The sequence below is a fragment of the Rhinolophus sinicus genome, linkage group LG15, assembly GCF_036562045.2.
Source record: "Rhinolophus sinicus isolate RSC01 linkage group LG15, ASM3656204v1, whole genome shotgun sequence".
NCBI lineage: Eukaryota > Metazoa > Chordata > Mammalia > Chiroptera > Rhinolophidae > Rhinolophus > Rhinolophus sinicus.
The window spans coordinates 48,058,000-48,074,791 of NC_133764.1; the positions used below are offsets into that span (position 1 = coordinate 48,058,000).

Below are 16,792 nucleotides of genomic sequence, written 5' to 3' on the forward strand. Positions count from 1 at the left end.
ATGCACAGATTGTGTGTATATGCGCTGATCTTGGCACTGGCTCTGGCTACCTTCTCTGAAGCTTCTTGGAAGCCCCACTACAAGCTGCAAGATTCGCCCTCAGATCCAGGTCTCAACAGGGGCCTGGAGCCACATTGGCTGGACAGGTTGGGTCCAGCCCCTCCCCACAGAAGGCAGATTGGGCGCCAGGGTCCCCCACATCTGGTGGCAGGTAGGAGCTACTGACAGCCATCCCTGCTTGCCTCACCCAGCCTGTTTGGCCCTGGCCTCTTTCCCAGAATCTAGGTGTCCCTCCACCATACTCACCTCCTCTCCCGTCTCTGACCCTCAGATCTGTCCAAGAAGCAGGGGCCATGGCTGGAGGAAGAAGAAGCAGCGTATGGATGGATGGACTTCGGCCGCCGCAGTGCTGAGAAAGGGGATCGAACTTCAGAGTCCTAGAACCGAACTTCAGAGCCCAGTTACCTCCCAGCCCAGCCCAGCCCCAGGAAAAACCAATCAAAATAAACTAGCTTCCAATGGATCACATTGTGTCACGTGTCATGGGGCAAAGAAGGGGCGATTGGGGGCAGGGTTGAGGCAAAGAGGAGAGTTGAGCACCCCTCTGGGGGCAGGGACCACGGCTCATCCTTCTTGGTATCCCCAGAGTCCAACACTGAGCGAGCATCTCCACATGTGGGTGGGAGAATAGGGGGCGGGGGCCGCAACCAGAGTAAGCATTTATTTTTTTAACTTTTTTTTTCAGAGTAAGCTTTTTAAAAGAAAAATCAAATCATATCACTCCAATCCTCCAGTGCTTCCCATCACACTTAACATAAAATCTAAACTCCTTGTCAAAGCTCTAAGAGCCAGTCCTCATAGCGGGCGCCACCATGGATACCACCTCTTCCTTCTCTCTCTTCCTTTCCCTTACACAAGCGCACTACGCGCTTTCCTGCTCAGAACATTTGTCCTCGCTGTTCCTGTGCCTGGAATGCTTATCCCCAGGCACACATGTAGCTGGCTCCTCTTTTTCTCCTTGGGGTCTTGATTGAAACGCCTCTTCCTGAAGACCTGCCCTTTCTGCTCCTTGCCCTTCCCACACAGACCTCATCGTCCTCTAATTGCAGCATATTGTCTGTAGAGCTTTTTGCACAATCTGTAATTGTTTTGACAATAAATTTGCGAGTTTATTGTCTGCCTCAGTTAGAAGGGAAACTCTGTAAGAGTGGGGACCCTGTGTCCCTCTTCCCTGCTGTATCCCTGGTGCCAAGAACAGGAGGTACCCAATACATATTTGTCAAAAGGGCGAGTGACTGGCGAAGGCCCTTGCTGGTGTCCCACCCACAGGCCCTCACCGCTCTTGTACCTGTCGGCAGCATCCCCACACAGGCACCTGCTACTCTCTACCTGAGGGTTTTCCAAGTGCAAGGCAGGCTGGGACTGCTCGGGAGTTAGTGCATCCAGACGCGTCCCTCAGTCAATGACAGAGAATTGCAGTCCAGACCCCTAGGCCTGGCCAACTTTCTCTAAAAGGGCCAGATAGAAAACCTTTTAGGCTTTGCGGGCCAAGAGGCAAAATCAAGGCTAATGTGTAGGTACTCCAATAACCATTTACAACATAAAAACCATTCTTTGCTTGCAGGCTGTATGAAGAACAGGTGATGGGCCAGATTTGGCCCATGGGTCATAGTTTGCTGACTCCTGTTCTAGAGCAAGTCATGCTATCTGCCGAAGAGAATTATTTACTGTTTAAAAAGTCACTCCTGGTGTGCTCCTGGGCCCTGATGGGGAATGACCACTTGACCATTGGATGGTAAGTTACTATGCAACCAGAGTGGCCCATCGTTAGCTGGGTATTTGCAGACCCGCCATGTCACAAAGTTGGGTGGACCAAGCAGCGATTCACTTTAGGATGCAAACATTTGAGATTGGGCCTGAGGAGGGCCAGAGGACACAAAGTTACTCAGTCACCCACACCCCCAGGGACCTAAAGCTGTTGTACCAGCGCCTCCCCCTCTGTTCACCCCCATAACCTCATGGGAGGTTCTCTAAGGGCAGCTCATGGAGGAGGAAGAACCCAGGCCCGGTTCACAAATGGGTAGGCCTGACATGTCGGTAAAAACTGAAAATGGATTGCCGCCGCACTGCGGCCCACTCATGGGTGGCCCCAAAAGACAGTGGTGAGGGGCAACCCTTCCAGTGGGTGGAGTTTCAAGTAGTAGACCTGGTCATCAACGTGGCGTGGAGGGAGATGTGGCCTGGGGGAAAGACATACACAGGCTTCTGGGCAGTGGCACATGCCTCACCTGATTGGTCAGGGGACTTGCAGGAACAAAATGAGGAAATCAGAGACAAAGATTTCTGGGTAAGAGACAAGTAGATGGACCTATGAGGAGGCACAAGGTGTGTGGATCTTCGTGTCTCCAATCAAGGCCCAGCCAAGAGCAGCCACCTGAATAACCAGGCAGAGAGGATGGCTCATCAGTGGCGGTCAGCCAGGTGCAGTCTTCGGCCACTGCTTGCTTGCACACTGGGCTCAGGAATACAGCGACAATGGCGGCAGAAACAGAGGTTATACTTGGGCCCGACAACCAATCTAGCTGCTATCTCTGCTGAATACCAGACCTGTCAGAGCAGAGATGAACTCTGAGCCCTTGATATGGGACCAGGCCTCCAGGAGACCAACGAGCTACTTGGTGCTAAATTGATTACATCAGACACCTCCCATCCCAGAAGGGGCGTTGAGCCATCCTTGTGGGGACTGATACATATTCTAAGTAGGAGTTTGCTTTCCTGCCCACAGTGCCTCCACCAGCACTCCAGGACCACAGAGCATCTAAGGACATACAACGTATGACTTGCCATCACAGAATTCTGTAAAACATGACCTCAGACGAGGGACCTGCTTTATAGTGAAGGAGGGGCAGCAATGAGCACACGACCTTGGGATCTACTTGTCCTACCATATACATCATCCAGAAACTGCAGGTCTGATAGAATGTTGGAATTAAAGGTGCAGCTAAGACACTAACTCAGGGATGTGCCCTGGGGGTTGGGATGCAGTATGCACTTTGAACCAGTGGTTATTATATGGTGCTATGTCCCCGACAGCCAGAACACATGGGTCCAGGAACCAAGGGGTAGAGTGGAAGGGGCCCTATCACCATCACTGCCCGGGGTCCACCTCAGAAATCTGTGCTTCCTGTCCTCTCAGTTCTAGACACTTGCGGATTAGAAATCCTGGTTCCTGGGGAGGATGCTTCCACCAGGGAATACAGTAAAGATTCCCCTTAACACCAAAGGTACAGCTGCTGCCTGGCCGTTTTTGGCTCTTTGCGCCATTAGACCAGCAGTCAAAGAAAGGTCAGTTACAACCAGAGGTTTTTGACCCTGCTTAGCATGAGGAGCTAGAGCACTGCCTCACAATGGGGCAGGAAGGCGTATTCAGGATCTAGAATGGGATTCACTGGGTGCCTTTTGGGGCTTCCTGCCTGGTGATAACCATAAACAGGACGATGCAGCAACAATGGTCTGACAAGGGCATGGTGACCAAGGGTTCAAACCTCTCAGAAATGAAGGTCTAGGTAACTTCACCAAGAAAGCAACCTGAACCAGCCGGCCAAGGACGAGGGGAATAGAGGAAGGGTGGTGGAGGACGGAGATGAGAAATAGCATTTAGTGTGTCACAACTAATTGCAGCAGTGGAAATCACAATTTCTACCACTCACCCTCCAGGTGTACTTTTTTTTTTTTTTTTTAAGATATTGTGACCAGCCACCATCTTAAAGAAGCACTGCCACACCATGGTGAACTCCCCATGGAGCATGAGTGCATCTGAGTGGCACAAGGGGTTGGCTATAGCAGACACCGTGGTGCCCTGCCTGTATCCTTGGCACTCACCATTCTGGTACATGCTAACCGTCTTCCACTACAAGAACAGGGGACTTTTCCTCAGCCCCATGCATGGAGAGGCCAGAGTGCCAACACGTTAATGCCCCCCAGGAACAGCCCTCAGCCAATGACAAATGAGAGTTGGAGGATGCTTGCCCCAGCTTCCTCACCACCTGGGTGGGGTAACTGAGATGGGCTCTATATCTGTGTCTCCAACTTTAACACGCATGTGCATTGCCTGGAAACCTGTTATAATAACATGTAGACTTTGACTCTATAGGTCTGGGGTGAGACCCGAGAGTATGCATTTCTGATAAACTCTCTGGAGATGTCCATGATGCTGGTCCCCGGACCCCACTTTCAGTTGCAAAGGGTTACACTTCCTCCCAGCGTTCCTCGGTAAGACGGTGCCTTAGTTGCCTAAAACTCCCTTTCACTCGTTTCTTTCTGTTCTTGAGTTCCCACTTGTTTTCAAACGCTGTTCCAGGTCTGCTCCTGAGGGACCCCTACCTAAGACAGTGAGGGACTCTCACTCTTGCTTCACCCTTTGCAGCTGAGCACTGTGAGAGAGTCCCTGCATCAGGGAGAGAGCCTGTGCAAGCCTGGGCACTGGAGGCCTGAGGGCTTGGGTTCAAATCCCAGCTCCACCACCAGCTGTTAGACCTTTGGGAGAATCCCTTAAACAGCCTGGGCCTGTCTCATTTATCAGATCACCCACAACCCCACAGGGGTTACTGATATGAGTAAGTAATGTATTTAATCCAAGCCCTTAGCACATCGTTCAATATTGGAGGCTATCCGCTCACCTCTGCCCCAAAGTGCATGCACACACACACTCCCTGAGAAAGATGGGTGGAGGCTGGGCCAGGTAGAGCACAGGTACTTTATTTCCTGCAACAGCAAGTACATAGGCCGACAAGTAACAGGAGAGAAGCACAGTGAGGAGCAGAGCAAGTAGCAGTGGGGATTCTGAGCCCCCAACTCCAGCTGTTTGAGTGAAAGGTGGGAAATGGGAGAACATCTGGAAAGAGGAAACAAGGAGCACTGAGGGGAAGACCGTGGGAGGGAGGGACTGGGCCTTGCGTGGGCATCTGGACGCTCATCGACCAAGGCAGGGAGATCGGGGGGAGGCACACCACTGGGCAGAGAAACTCTTCACCCACAAACAGAAACACTTCCAGTTACAAACAGGAATTAGGGACTGAGAAGAAAGGGCCAAGAATGGGGGTCCCTAAAAGTCAACAAGGACTGGGGAGCCACCTTTAATTTGGGAGCCAAGGGGTAAAGGACCTGTTGTTAGGAGGGTACTCAGAACAACTTCCTGCTCCACAGGCCTGCGCCCCGCCCCCAGTCAGAGCTGGGTCTGGTAGTTGGTGTGTCTCCCCCGGGCTTCTTCCACCCCTGGGGCCATCACGTGACCCAGGCCCAGCAGCCACAGCTTTTGCACCGGCTGCAGAAGGAGGCCCGGGGTTCCTTCAGCCTGTCCCAGCAGAGGAGTGAGGCTTGAGCGCTCAAGCTCCAGCCCAGATTCATCAGGACAGACAGTGGGCTGGAGACAGACAGGGGGTCCTGTTTCTCAGAATGAGAGGGAAGGTTTGGGGGGGTTGCGACTTGGCCAGGCAGCAGAAGATGGGACCTCAGGCTTTCTGTGGGGCCTCTGCAGGCTGCTGGGAAACAGCAAAGCCTGAAAGAGAAGGGGATGGATGTGAAGTGGGGGCCTGAGGACCACAGGCCTGGCCTGAGCAGCTGGCAGAGGCTGGGGGCTGGTCAGCCATGTCAGAAAGAGACAGCTACCATTGATAGTTAGGCAGGTTGCCCATGGCCCAGAAACAGAGGTCAGTATTCAGTTTATAACCTGCACAACCTTACATGGTGACCCTGATGAGGTCAACCCAAGCGCCCTCTGAGTGGGAATAGGCCCAATATTCTGGTGACGCTGCCAAGAGGTTATGGACTTCACGGCTGACCCAGAAGCCAGGCAGGCACCAGGACAGGGTCAGTAGGGAGGGATAGGCCAGGGCACATATATGTAGTGAAGAGATCAGCCTCAGATCCACTCTAGCTGTGTGACCCTGAATGAGTTATTCACTCTCTGAACCTGTTTCCTCACCAAATAAATGGAAAGAATAATACCTACCTATGGGGGTGTGAGAATTAAAGGAGATAACACAGGTAAATAAATCATCGTTCATATCTCTGTGAGTTCCTTGAAGGCAGGGCTCAAACAGCTCAGCACATAGCCTGCACTCAGCAAGTGGAGGTCCCCAAACTTTGAGGTTTCTAGCTGGGGAGAGGAGACTCTAACCAACCCCTCACCACCCTGTAGAAGACCCTAACCCACCTTCAGACTCACCCAGGGTACTGGTCTAACTGTGGCCCTTGCTGGCAGAGGCCTTTGTCCCAGTGGCCTGGGTGGCCCCAGAAGGCCCCTCTTCCTCCCAGGCCATGGGAGGGTGGTTCTGGGTTGGCACCCTAGGCTGCTGCTCCTCCATCCTGCCCCCCATGTTTGTTGTGGCCTGTTGGTGCCACTGCTGCAGGGTTGGGGAGGCTTGGGGATGGGGGAGGCAAGGATAGGTGACAGAAGAAGGGGGTGGGCAGAGACAGGAAGCTGAGGTGCATTGAGGGGCTACAGGGCCCTGACCCCCAGCCTAGCTCCCCAGAGAAAGGGGGTAGAGATCTGGAATCCTATGCAAATTCCATGTAAATGAGCATTGGGGCCACAGTTCCTGCTGAGGGGGACCTGATGTGTCGATGCAAATGATATGCAAAGTCCATGCAAATCAGCACACTGGGTCAGGGCCCGGCTGGGGTAAGTGAGCACTTTTCATCTGCATGACAATCTGCAGCTTGTCAGGGAGGCCCCCATGGGAGCACTCACCTTTCTGGAGCATCTTCTGCCTCAGCTGCTGCCTGAAATGGGTGTCGTGCCAGTTGGCCAGTTGCTGGAGGACACACTTCATGTCCAGACACGAGGGGCCCAAGCCACTGGCCTCCAGGGCGGAGGCTACCACATTCGTCCATGTTGCCTTATCCAGTTCTGCCTCCACTTCCTCCCAGGCCTCGGCCTTCTCTGACACCAGCTCTGCCTCTTCTGTCACCCCCTCCTCAGCTGTCACCACCTCTTCTGTGACTTCCAGCTCCTCCTCAGGCACTAACTCCTCTACAGGCAAGAAATCCTCTGCAGGCATCAACCCCTCCTCAACCTCGAACCCCTGGTCCTGCTCTTGTTCCTCACTGTAGTGCAAGAGAGACAGGAAAGTCTTTCCGTGTCCCCACAAGCCAGCCCCAGCCAGAGCCCCCTGCTCCACTCTTCTGCTCCCATCATATCTCCAGGAGCGAGAAGCAACAGAATATGAGGACTGGCTCCTGCCCCAGGGGTCTGGGGACCAGTGGGGCCATTCAGGGCGCTAGGGAACCCAGTGGGAAGAAAGGTCAGGTTTGGGATGAAGGGAACAGCTATTGCCACCTTGAGTCTGCATCTCATGAGCCAGACTTGAGTTCCTCAGGGACAAACCCTGTGCCTCACTCATCTTCATTAACGCACAATGCCAGGCAAAGCCACTGCCTAATGTGCAACTCTGAACTGCCCCAACCCCAGTGCCTTGAGGTGCCTGGTCTCTGGAAGCTCACAGCTTCCTCCCTCTCCTTGCCCCAAATAACAAAGAGGTACTGGTTGAGAGGAGACCCACAGCCTCTGCATAGCTCTTTACAGATTACACAAAGCATTTCTTCAGCTGTAAACCCTGGAGAAGTCAGCAGGGCTGAGATTAGTAATCCTCATTCTAAAGATGAAGGTTCAGAGAGGTCAAGGAATTTGTCTAAGCTCACACAGCTAGGAAGTGCCAGAGCTGGGACTTGAACTCAGGTTTCCAGACTCGGAGTCCTGAGTTCTTCCCTCTGCTCCTTCCCAAGTTACAACTTCACATACAAAACTGCTCCACACATTCCAGAGTGAGCATCTGCTCTTCTTCAAGGGCATTAAGTTGAGAGGCCTGGCGGGAGGTAAAGAGGAATGGGCAGGGGAGTCAACACCCCCTCCTCACAAGCTCACCCTCTTCCCTTATCCTCCTCTCTCAGCTGCTGGTTCTCCTCCTCCAGCAGCCTCAGCTGCTGCTGCAGGGCTTCTAGCTGTGGGCAGTGGTGCAACGGCTCTGCCTCCGTCAGAGGCATCCTAGGGAAGATGAGATGGGAGGCCGGGTGCAGGGGGTGTGGGCTCAGCTCCCAGCCCACCCAAGCTAAGTATGGTGGTCTCAATGAGCCCCAGCAACCTGACTGGCAGGTACACTGTCCATCAGTCTCCCTGTTTGCAAACAAGGGAATTGAGGATCACAGAAGGGGCCGCCCAGGTGCAAAGTCCAGACACTCACAGCTCAGGGGCTTCATAGAGACAACCGCACTGCTGCCCCTCCTGTTTTTTCTCTTTCTCCTCCTCTTCCTCCTCCTCCTCATCAGAGTCTGAGTAGAGCTGAAGGAGTTCATCCCGCAAGCTCATCTTGTGCCTAAGGTGTAAAATCTGACTGGGGGAGAGGAGCCCTGGGTCGGGGCGTGGCAGGGGCAGGTGAGGTTCCTGCCATGAGGGGAGTAGGTAGGCCTGAGATGGCACAACCCTTATCCCTGCCTCCCTGCCCAGTTACCTCCTCCCTGGCTGAGCTCAGCATGCCTTCCAGCTTGCTGTTCTCCTCCATCAGAACACTGTTCTGTTTCACCAGGGACTGGCCGACACGAGCTGCTGTATTCAGGTCCCGCTTTCTCTGCCGAGGGATCCCCCACCCATGAGAAATATATTCTTGGTTTCTGGGATCTCCCAGACAGATAGGAGAAGCTAGGGAGTACTCGGGTCAGAGAACCTAGGCCAGTAGAAGAAACCCTCCCCATCCCCTAGTTCTCCAGGGTACTACACAAGAGTCTTCCATTAACCTACTGAGGGATGTGACTCAGTTTCCCCTTAGGGGAACAGTGTAGATCAGACCAGATGTCTGTAAGAGCTCTTCCTGGATATCTTACATTTACGTGCCTTCCATAAGAGGGACTCCTGGCTTGGCCCCTCGAAAGGTCGCCAGATAAGAAATAGGTAAGACTCCTATTCCTACAGGACAGAATTAAAACAGCAGCCGGGCTAAGGCCGGGTGGCCTGGGTAGGAAAGGGAGCACACCTCTTCTAGCAAATTGAAGATCACTCTGACATCTTGGCTGATCTTCTTGACTGACACGGGAGGGCGGTCAGGTCACCGTGCTGCAAGAGAAAGGGGGCAGCCAGGTCAGGAAAAGGGGGGCATATGCTACCCTACACCCCACTGTCTCCTACCCTATCCCCAGTTCTTCCTCAACAAGGGTCAGCAACAAAGGAGAAGACTACGTTCCATTCCTGCCCCCAATATCCTCTCCATAGCCCCCAGGACTCAGCACTCCCCTCCCTGCTCCCAGGGTCAACTGAAGTTGTTGTGTTTTTTTTTTTCCTGGAGGGCCCTGAGTGAGGTAGGTAGCTCACAGTCCTCCAGGCTCAGGTAGAAATTGACTCTCAGGACGCCTGGGTCCTTGGCGCCTAGGAGAATGCAGGCAGCTGAGGAAGTGCATTGGAAGAGTCACTCATCATCCCTTATGCAAAGGGCATCCCTGCCCAGCTCAGCTGAGACTCATGGGCTATAAAAACAGATGCAATTAACCACTCTGCACCTGCTGCGCATGGAGAGGAGAGGGAAAGAGACGTCTTCAGCACTGGAGTAGGGGCACCTGAGACCCAATCCAGGGGACGACGCGAGGGAAGAGAAGGGGAAGATTCTGCCTGAGGCCCCGCCCATTCCCAGGCTGGGTGGGAGCCCCACTTTGATCCCCGCAGCCAAGAGGTTTGCAAAACCTCCCCCTCTGCCCACCCACCTTCGGATCGCTGGCGTCGCGGTCCAGCGCAGACTCCGAGCGCCCTCCCGCAGCCCCCCGCCTCTCTGCCCCTCTCCTGGCACTGAGGTAGACCCGGGGGAGGGGCACTGAAAATGCGCAGATCTGCTGCAGCAACAGGCGTGCAGGGACGGAAGGAGGGGGGAGGGGGGACGGAGTGCGGGCCCCGGGACCTGCCCCACCGACGGAACTCAGGGACCGAGAGAAGGGGAGGAGGTGGGGAAGTGGCGACCCGACCCGACAGGCACTGCAGATAATGACATCGCGTGGTGGATGGAGGGGTGAGGCTGAGTGTCAGAGGGGGCGGGGCGCCTGGACCTCACAGGGTCCCCTCCTGCCTGGAGCTGCCTTAGTCCTAGTCGCTGTGGGGTCCCAGGACCCGGTTTACCTTCCTCCAGCTCCCGAACAAAGGCGGCGCGCTCGGGGCCTGACACCCCCGGCCGCCGGCCAGTGTAAGCAGCCGGCGTCTTTCAGATGCCCGCTACCTCTCCAGTCCCCAGGCCAGTGGCCCGGGGACCAAAAGGCCCTTGGAATATGAAGCGGGTCCACGGCGCGTCCGAGTTGCTGCGCACAGGCTGGGCATTCCCCTGGACAGCCAAGAACGCGGACGCGCGCTGGGCTTGCGGCTCAGATCCAGCCTCCCAGGCCGGCGAGCTTCGGCTGGAGGTCCGGAGACGCGCGGGGATCCGGATCCAGCTTCCGGTCCAGCCGCCCGAGCCTGAGCAGCGACGGGTGCAGGCTCCGCAGAGGGCTCTGGAGCGTGACTGGCAGCGGGCGGGAGTGCAGGGGTGACTGCTGGGCAGCTCCGGGCCCGGGTCCTTCCCGAGCCCCGGGGCAGCCCGGCCGGGACTCTTTCGGGGGCATCTTGGGTCGGCAGTCAGCTGACGCAGCCCGGCCTTTATAACCTGCGCGTGGCTGGACGCGGGCACGGCCGGCCCACGCGCGGGAGGCGGCGCCCGAGGAGCAACTAGTGGTGCCCGGGACCCGGGGTTGCGCGAGGGCGAGCTATTGTTGGCGGAACAGACCGCAAAAGTAAGAGAAGAGCAAGAGAGTCGAGAGGAGGTTCAAACTGGTTTGGTGGCCTTGGTTCCGAGTTCAGGGCGTCTCCTCCCCTCTCCACCTCTAGAGAACGCTTCTTCCCAAAGCCGCCGCTTCTCGGGGACTCGGGGGTCCCTAACTGGGGGCACCCCCCCTCCTCTCCTGCCCAGGATTTCCGCTGCCTTCCCTGGAGTTGGCCTGTGAGTTAGGAGGATAGCACTGCGTCTTTCCCCGATGGCTGGGATAGCAACGCAAACTCCAGGACAGTGTCCACGCGCTGCCCAGTCTGACGTGTCACACACTGGTCCTAGAGCTTACACTCCAGTACTCCAGCCACTCGACAGCCCTCCTTCTTATGTCTTAAATCGTCTTATTGCCTTTCTTCAAGCTTTACCTCCAGCCCGCATTTACTTCGCCCACCTCTTTCTACTGTGGCAAACACCGGTTCCTCCCAGAGACCCTGCTTGGACGTCTCCCCGTGAAGACAACGACGCAGTCCCGCATGGCCCCTGAGCAACCCTTATCTGATAGCTGGCAGTGGTGGGAGTGTGCCTGTCTCCAAGACCAGACCTGCACCCCTTCAGTGCCAGGAGCGTGTCCCTCAGGGTGCAGCATAAACCGGATACCTACGAGGGTCGCCCTAATTCCTAAATGAACTGTAGGCAGCAGAGCTGGACTGGAACATTTTCAGATTGGCTTCTTTCACTTAGTAATATGCATTTAAGTGTCCTCCATGTCTTTTCATGGCTTAATAGCTTATTTCCTTTTAGCACTGAATAATACTCCATCCTCTGGATGAGCCATGGTTTATTCATCTATTCACCTACTGGTGTCCTTACGTTCTTGAAAAGAGCCTTTATCTTTTAGAAATAGATACTGAACTTTTTGTATGTGAAATGATGTCTGGGATTTGCTTCAAAACACCACAGGAGAAGGAAGCAAGTGGGGACAGAGATGAAACAAAGTTGCCAAGAGTTCATAACTCTTGAAGTTGTGGAGTAGGTACACGGGGATCATAGTACTGTTCTATCTCTCTCGTGTACTTTTTAAGTTTTCCATAATAAAAAGTCATTTTTTAAAGAATAACACCCAGACACACATTACCTCCTGATGATTCCCTATCCTCTGCAAGAAGGGCTGAAACTCAGGTGTGAGCATCTCCCTTTCCAATCGTACATAGTTTTTCTGTCAACAAGAGTCCAACTTTTTGGCACCACATTCAAACGCTTCCTGTTTGGGGCTCCCATCTCACCCCTGCCCCTCTGTCATTTCCTCCACTCCAGCCACACAGGACTTCTCCCCATTCTTGGAACAGGCTTCATTCATGAAGCAGCAGCCCTGCCAACTGGCTCCCATTAGCCTTCAGATTCCATCTTCCATCTTCCAGGACAGTCTCACTGTCTTGGCTAGCTCTGCAGCTCCAACACCAAGCGCAGAACGGGGCAAACAGTAGGGGGCCATTCAATTCCTGCTGAATATATGTTTGGTGAATTGAATTTTCCCTGCTCATGAGAAGGCAGCCCTAAGGTCCCTGGGAAGTTTTTGGGTAAAGACGGAGGAAGTGGGATCGAGAAGACAAAGATGAAGGGGACCCTCCAGGCTCCCAGTCGATGCATCTAGGTCTAGGCACTGACGCTCAGCAACTCCAGCTGTAGCCACCAGAGGGCAGTACGAGCCCACATACCACCACCACCTCAACTCCCTCATCCGCAGGGTCAGTCACCCCACAAAAGAAGCATTGTGACCCATTTAACAGATGAAGAAACCACGGCTCAGACCCCTGTTCACTCCTTCAGTAAGCACTTTGGCCCAGTTGATGGATGTCTGCCACAGCCCAAGGCTGCCCAGAAGACCCAGTTGGGATCTCCCCAGTGGTGTCCTTTAGTCTAGTTCCCCCCCCCCACCCAATGCTGCTGCTGCTGCATTGACCTGAGAGGTCAGCAGAACAGAGACCCTCGGCCTCCTGCCCTCCCTAATACGTATGTACATCCTCATCCCTGCTGGACCAAAAAGAAGGCGGGAGGAGGCACAGGACTCACTGGGCTATGAAGCCAGGCACCACCCCCCACCAGAACCATGAACCTGGGCACAGTCGCTCTGATGCCCAGCCTTGGGCCGTACACACCAGGCTCAGGCAACCTTCCCTGGCCTGACCTTGGAAAAAAGTTACCTGGGACAGGGTACCCCATGGCAAGAGCCCCTGAGGGTCAGTGCCAGGGATCTGGGGAGCACCAGAACTATTTTCTGCATCAAACTGGGGAGCAGGACAGAGGGTGTGCCCTGGGGGGGGAAGGTGAGACTCCCCCCCCCCCACACACACACACACACATACACACACCTGCTTGTCTCCTGCAGGCCTTATAGGAGCCCTCCTCCCTCTCCTGGCCCTCTTTCCCTCCAACACCTGGGCTCCTCCACCCCGCAGGGCCCCCTCTTTCCTTTATTCCCCTCCTGGCCAGACTCCTGGGGCACTGAGCCCCTCTGAGCCTTTCCCCTGACCTAGGGCGAGGACATGAAATGCCCTGGGGACCTGAGCCCTTCAGCCTGCTGCTTTCTGTTTTCTAGGACCCCCTGTTGGCTGGGACAGGGACGGGAGGGAAGCAAGGAGAGGGGGTGGACCAGAGTGATGGTGAAGGGTGGGGGCTCCCGCAGGAGTGGCCAAGGTCCTAGGGAGAGGGCCAATTCCTCTACTCTGACCCCGCCACGCTCTCTCCTACCTGAAGGCTCTTGTCCTCGTGGAACACCCCCCATCCCCAGCCCACACCCCTCAGGCTCACTCTTTCTCACCTCTGGCTCTTGCTGTGAATGAGGTTGGCCTCCTCTGGGAAGCCCCCTTGCTCCCAGACCTACAGGGGCGCCTGCCTTCTCCTGGCATGCTCTCTGCCTCTCACTGTTCTCCGTGTAAGATTTTGTTACTTATGAGATGATTGTTTAAATAACAGGGAGGGCAGTCTCTGTGTGCCCACCCCTGCATCCTTAGGACTAATAATTACACTGGGCACTCAGTGTTTGTTGAGTGAACACAACGGATTTTCCTGATGAGTCTGGGTGTGTGAGGGGGAGTGACCCGACCCCTAAAGGCTCTGGAGAGGGCTGAGCTGCCTGGTCAGGGTGAGGGCTCTGGGCTCCTGGACCAGTGCTCCATGATCCCAAGCATAGGTGAGCCCCACGTGGAGGCCTCCCGGGGGCACGTGTTGGGAGGGGGGTTATTCCAGCAAGGACAGGTGCCTCAGAGCCTCAGTGAGACCCCTAGCACAGTCACCTCCCCCCACTTCTCACTTAGAGCCCATCCCCTACTCGCTTCTTCCAGGGACCAGAGGTGGAGGCCTAAGTGAGGAACAGAGCTGTGTCCCTTGGGTAGGTAGGTCACAGGGCCAGCCCTGACCTGGGAGGTTCTGCGGGAAGCAACTGGGGATGGAGGGAGGGGACCCACAGCTCCCACAGTGTCCAGCCTGAGGGGCAGGCTGGAATGATGTTCTTTGGGCCTCGGGCCTTCTGAGCTGCCTCCAGCCTCAGGAAAAAGACTGAGCCCCTCACTCCCTGACTTCTGTCCCGAGTCAGCAGCTCCCTCTGATTCTTGGGTCCATGGCCAGACTCTGAGCTCTTTCTGGGACAATTCATGGGGTTGGAGGGCAGGGGGTGTGGGGGGAAATGCACTTTCACTGAGCCCTGACTAGGTCCATGCTTTGTATGTGTGATGTCATTTTTATCATCACTGGAAGGATTTTATAGATGAGAAACAGGCCCAGAGAGGTCTAGTGACTTATCCAAGGCCACACAGCCAGGAAATATCAGGGAGATAGGATCACAGAGTTTGCCTTACCAAGAGCCCATGTGCTGTCACTGGCCCACACTGTCTCCCAGGTCAGGGAGGGGGCTAGGGGATCTGCACCCTCCCCCACCCTGGGGCTGGCTCTGCTCATCGGACTTCCTTCCATAAAACAGTAGATAGAGGCCCATTGCTAGATCTTATACGTATTAATCTAATGTATTAATGCTCATATATTACCATATCATACATTTTAAAATACTTGAATCACCATATTTCAGTATAATAGGTTTATAATATATATATGATCGGTTTCCTTTACAACCTTATGTATTTTGTCTTAGGCATTCAAAAACATTATTCTGAGAAAGGGCCCACAGACTTCCCCAGACTGCCAAATGTGCCTGTGGCACAAAAATGGTTGAAGACCCCTGGGTTAAAGAAACAAACGCACTGAAACATTTATGGGTGACGTGGCACAATGTCTGATTTGGCTTAAAGAGACTTAAAATGAGGCTGCAGATGAAACAAGGACAGAAGGCTAATAACTATTGGAGCTGGGTGATGGGCACATGGGAATTTTTTGTTCTCCTATCTGCTTTTATGTATGACCACACATTTTCCAATAGAAAGCTCTTACAGATGTTTTCAAACATGAGCAAGTGACCAGATAATATTCCTTAAATGTAGATAAACAAAAAGGTTATAAATCACCTGTAATTCTGTGACTACCCAGAGTAACAACTATTGACTTTGACAATATATACTTCTAGTTTTGTTTTGTTTTGCTCTCAGCACCCATTCAACAAGGGAGAGCCTTTGCAGAGAGTAAGATCTCTCTGAACCTCAATGCTCCTCATCTGTAAAATGGGGATAACGAATCAAAGTCCTGCTTAGGAGAGACTTTGCGGCCAGGAGTGCAGTAAGGAAAGGGAAACATTTAACACACTATGTAGCAGGTGTTCGGCAGGTGGTTACAAGGGTCACCCCTCAAGACCAGAAACAGGTGGCTCTGGGGGAGTCCAGGGGGAAGAGAGTCTCACCCCCTTCCCTCAGAGGATGAAGAACAAAGAGCAAGGACATGTTGTAAATTTTTTTTAGTGTAAGGCTTACTTTAGTAAATTATTCTTAATAACTTATTTATAATTGATGGACTGTCTTTAAGAGCAGCTTCAGGTTCACAGGGAACTCCTTATTTTAATAACTTGTTATTGAAATGTTGGATTCTGCTCCCCATCCTGGTTTGTCACCATGTCTGAGGGCCTTGGTTCTGCCATTAAGAAAGTAACCCTCCATTGCCATCAGCGTGACACCTGTGCTAGGTCAGTGTCTGTCTCCCCTGGTGGTGTTGATACCAAGGTAGAGAGGTTGGCCAGTCAGCTCCTTTGCTAAAACTCATACATTCAGATCTTCTGCTGCCTCCCTCCCACACGGAGCCTACCTAAAAGGATGAGGTTGGTCGGGCCTCATTCCTAGCTGCTGCAGACACGACTGGTGGTCTGCCCGTCTCATGTCCCCTTCCATTCTAGCAGAACCCCAATTTTTATCAAGGGGGAAACGTGCAGCTAAAATATTCTCAATTTCCCAGCTACCCATGCAATGAGGGAGGGTCATGTGACAGTTTCCAACCAATGCCAATATTTTCCTGGGGTGATGTCTTATGAAAAACAAAAAGGCAGAGACTCTCTGGGAAAAAGCCTCTCACCCTTTCCTGTCTTCCTGCCTGGAATCCCTGAGCTTTATTTCATTCTCACATTCAGTAGGTGAAGCAGGTATTATCCCCATTATACAGATGAGGAAACTGAGGTTCAGAGAAGTGAATTGACATTCTCAAGAATACAGGGCTCAGACCGCTCCGACATGAAAACTGGAAGACGCAGCCAATTCACGCTATTGATTAACTTGCCTTAAGTTTCCCTTTTTGGCCAGGCTACCAGGCAGCTCAACACCTAATATGCAGTTGTCAGGGTGAGTATTAACCCTTCACATGGGTTCTTTGCTTCCCCTTCCTTTCCGGTGTCCTCATTGCCTGTATGAAATTAGAGAGAGCAATCCTTCTCTGTCAGCTGTCTTGAGTCCTCTTTTAGAAAGACTGGTCAGGAGGAGTAGGGGGGAATCTTTCACTGGCCTCTCCAGATCTTCACTCTGCTCTGGGCAGCAGGCGACAACACGAATGGCTCATATCAATGGGCTCTCTAGTTTCCGTTTGGGTTTGATCAA

General features: G+C 53.6%; 2 protein-coding genes across 2 annotated transcripts; one reads left to right on the top strand and one right to left on the bottom strand.

The window, feature by feature from the left end:
- On the top strand, positions 1-477 carry GAST (gastrin). The gene is made up of 2 exons (XM_019747531.2): positions 1-211; positions 332-477. Exons 1-2 carry the CDS (start codon positions 1-3, stop codon positions 439-441), a joined length of 321 nt encoding a protein of 106 aa, XP_019603090.2. The 3' UTR covers positions 442-477.
- A 4,260-nt stretch (positions 478-4,737) lies between these two features.
- On the bottom strand, positions 4,738-10,824 carry HAP1 (huntingtin associated protein 1). Its single transcript, XM_074319375.1, is given in 10 exon segments — positions 4,738-7,280; positions 7,504-7,616; positions 7,802-7,867; positions 7,941-8,044; positions 8,241-8,386; positions 8,508-8,624; positions 9,027-9,106; positions 10,154-10,447; positions 10,450-10,561; positions 10,564-10,824. Coding segments are annotated over 10 exon segments (1,725 nt in total). The 5' UTR covers positions 10,630-10,824; the 3' UTR covers positions 4,738-6,653.
- Between the last annotated feature and the right edge of the window lie 5,968 nt (positions 10,825-16,792).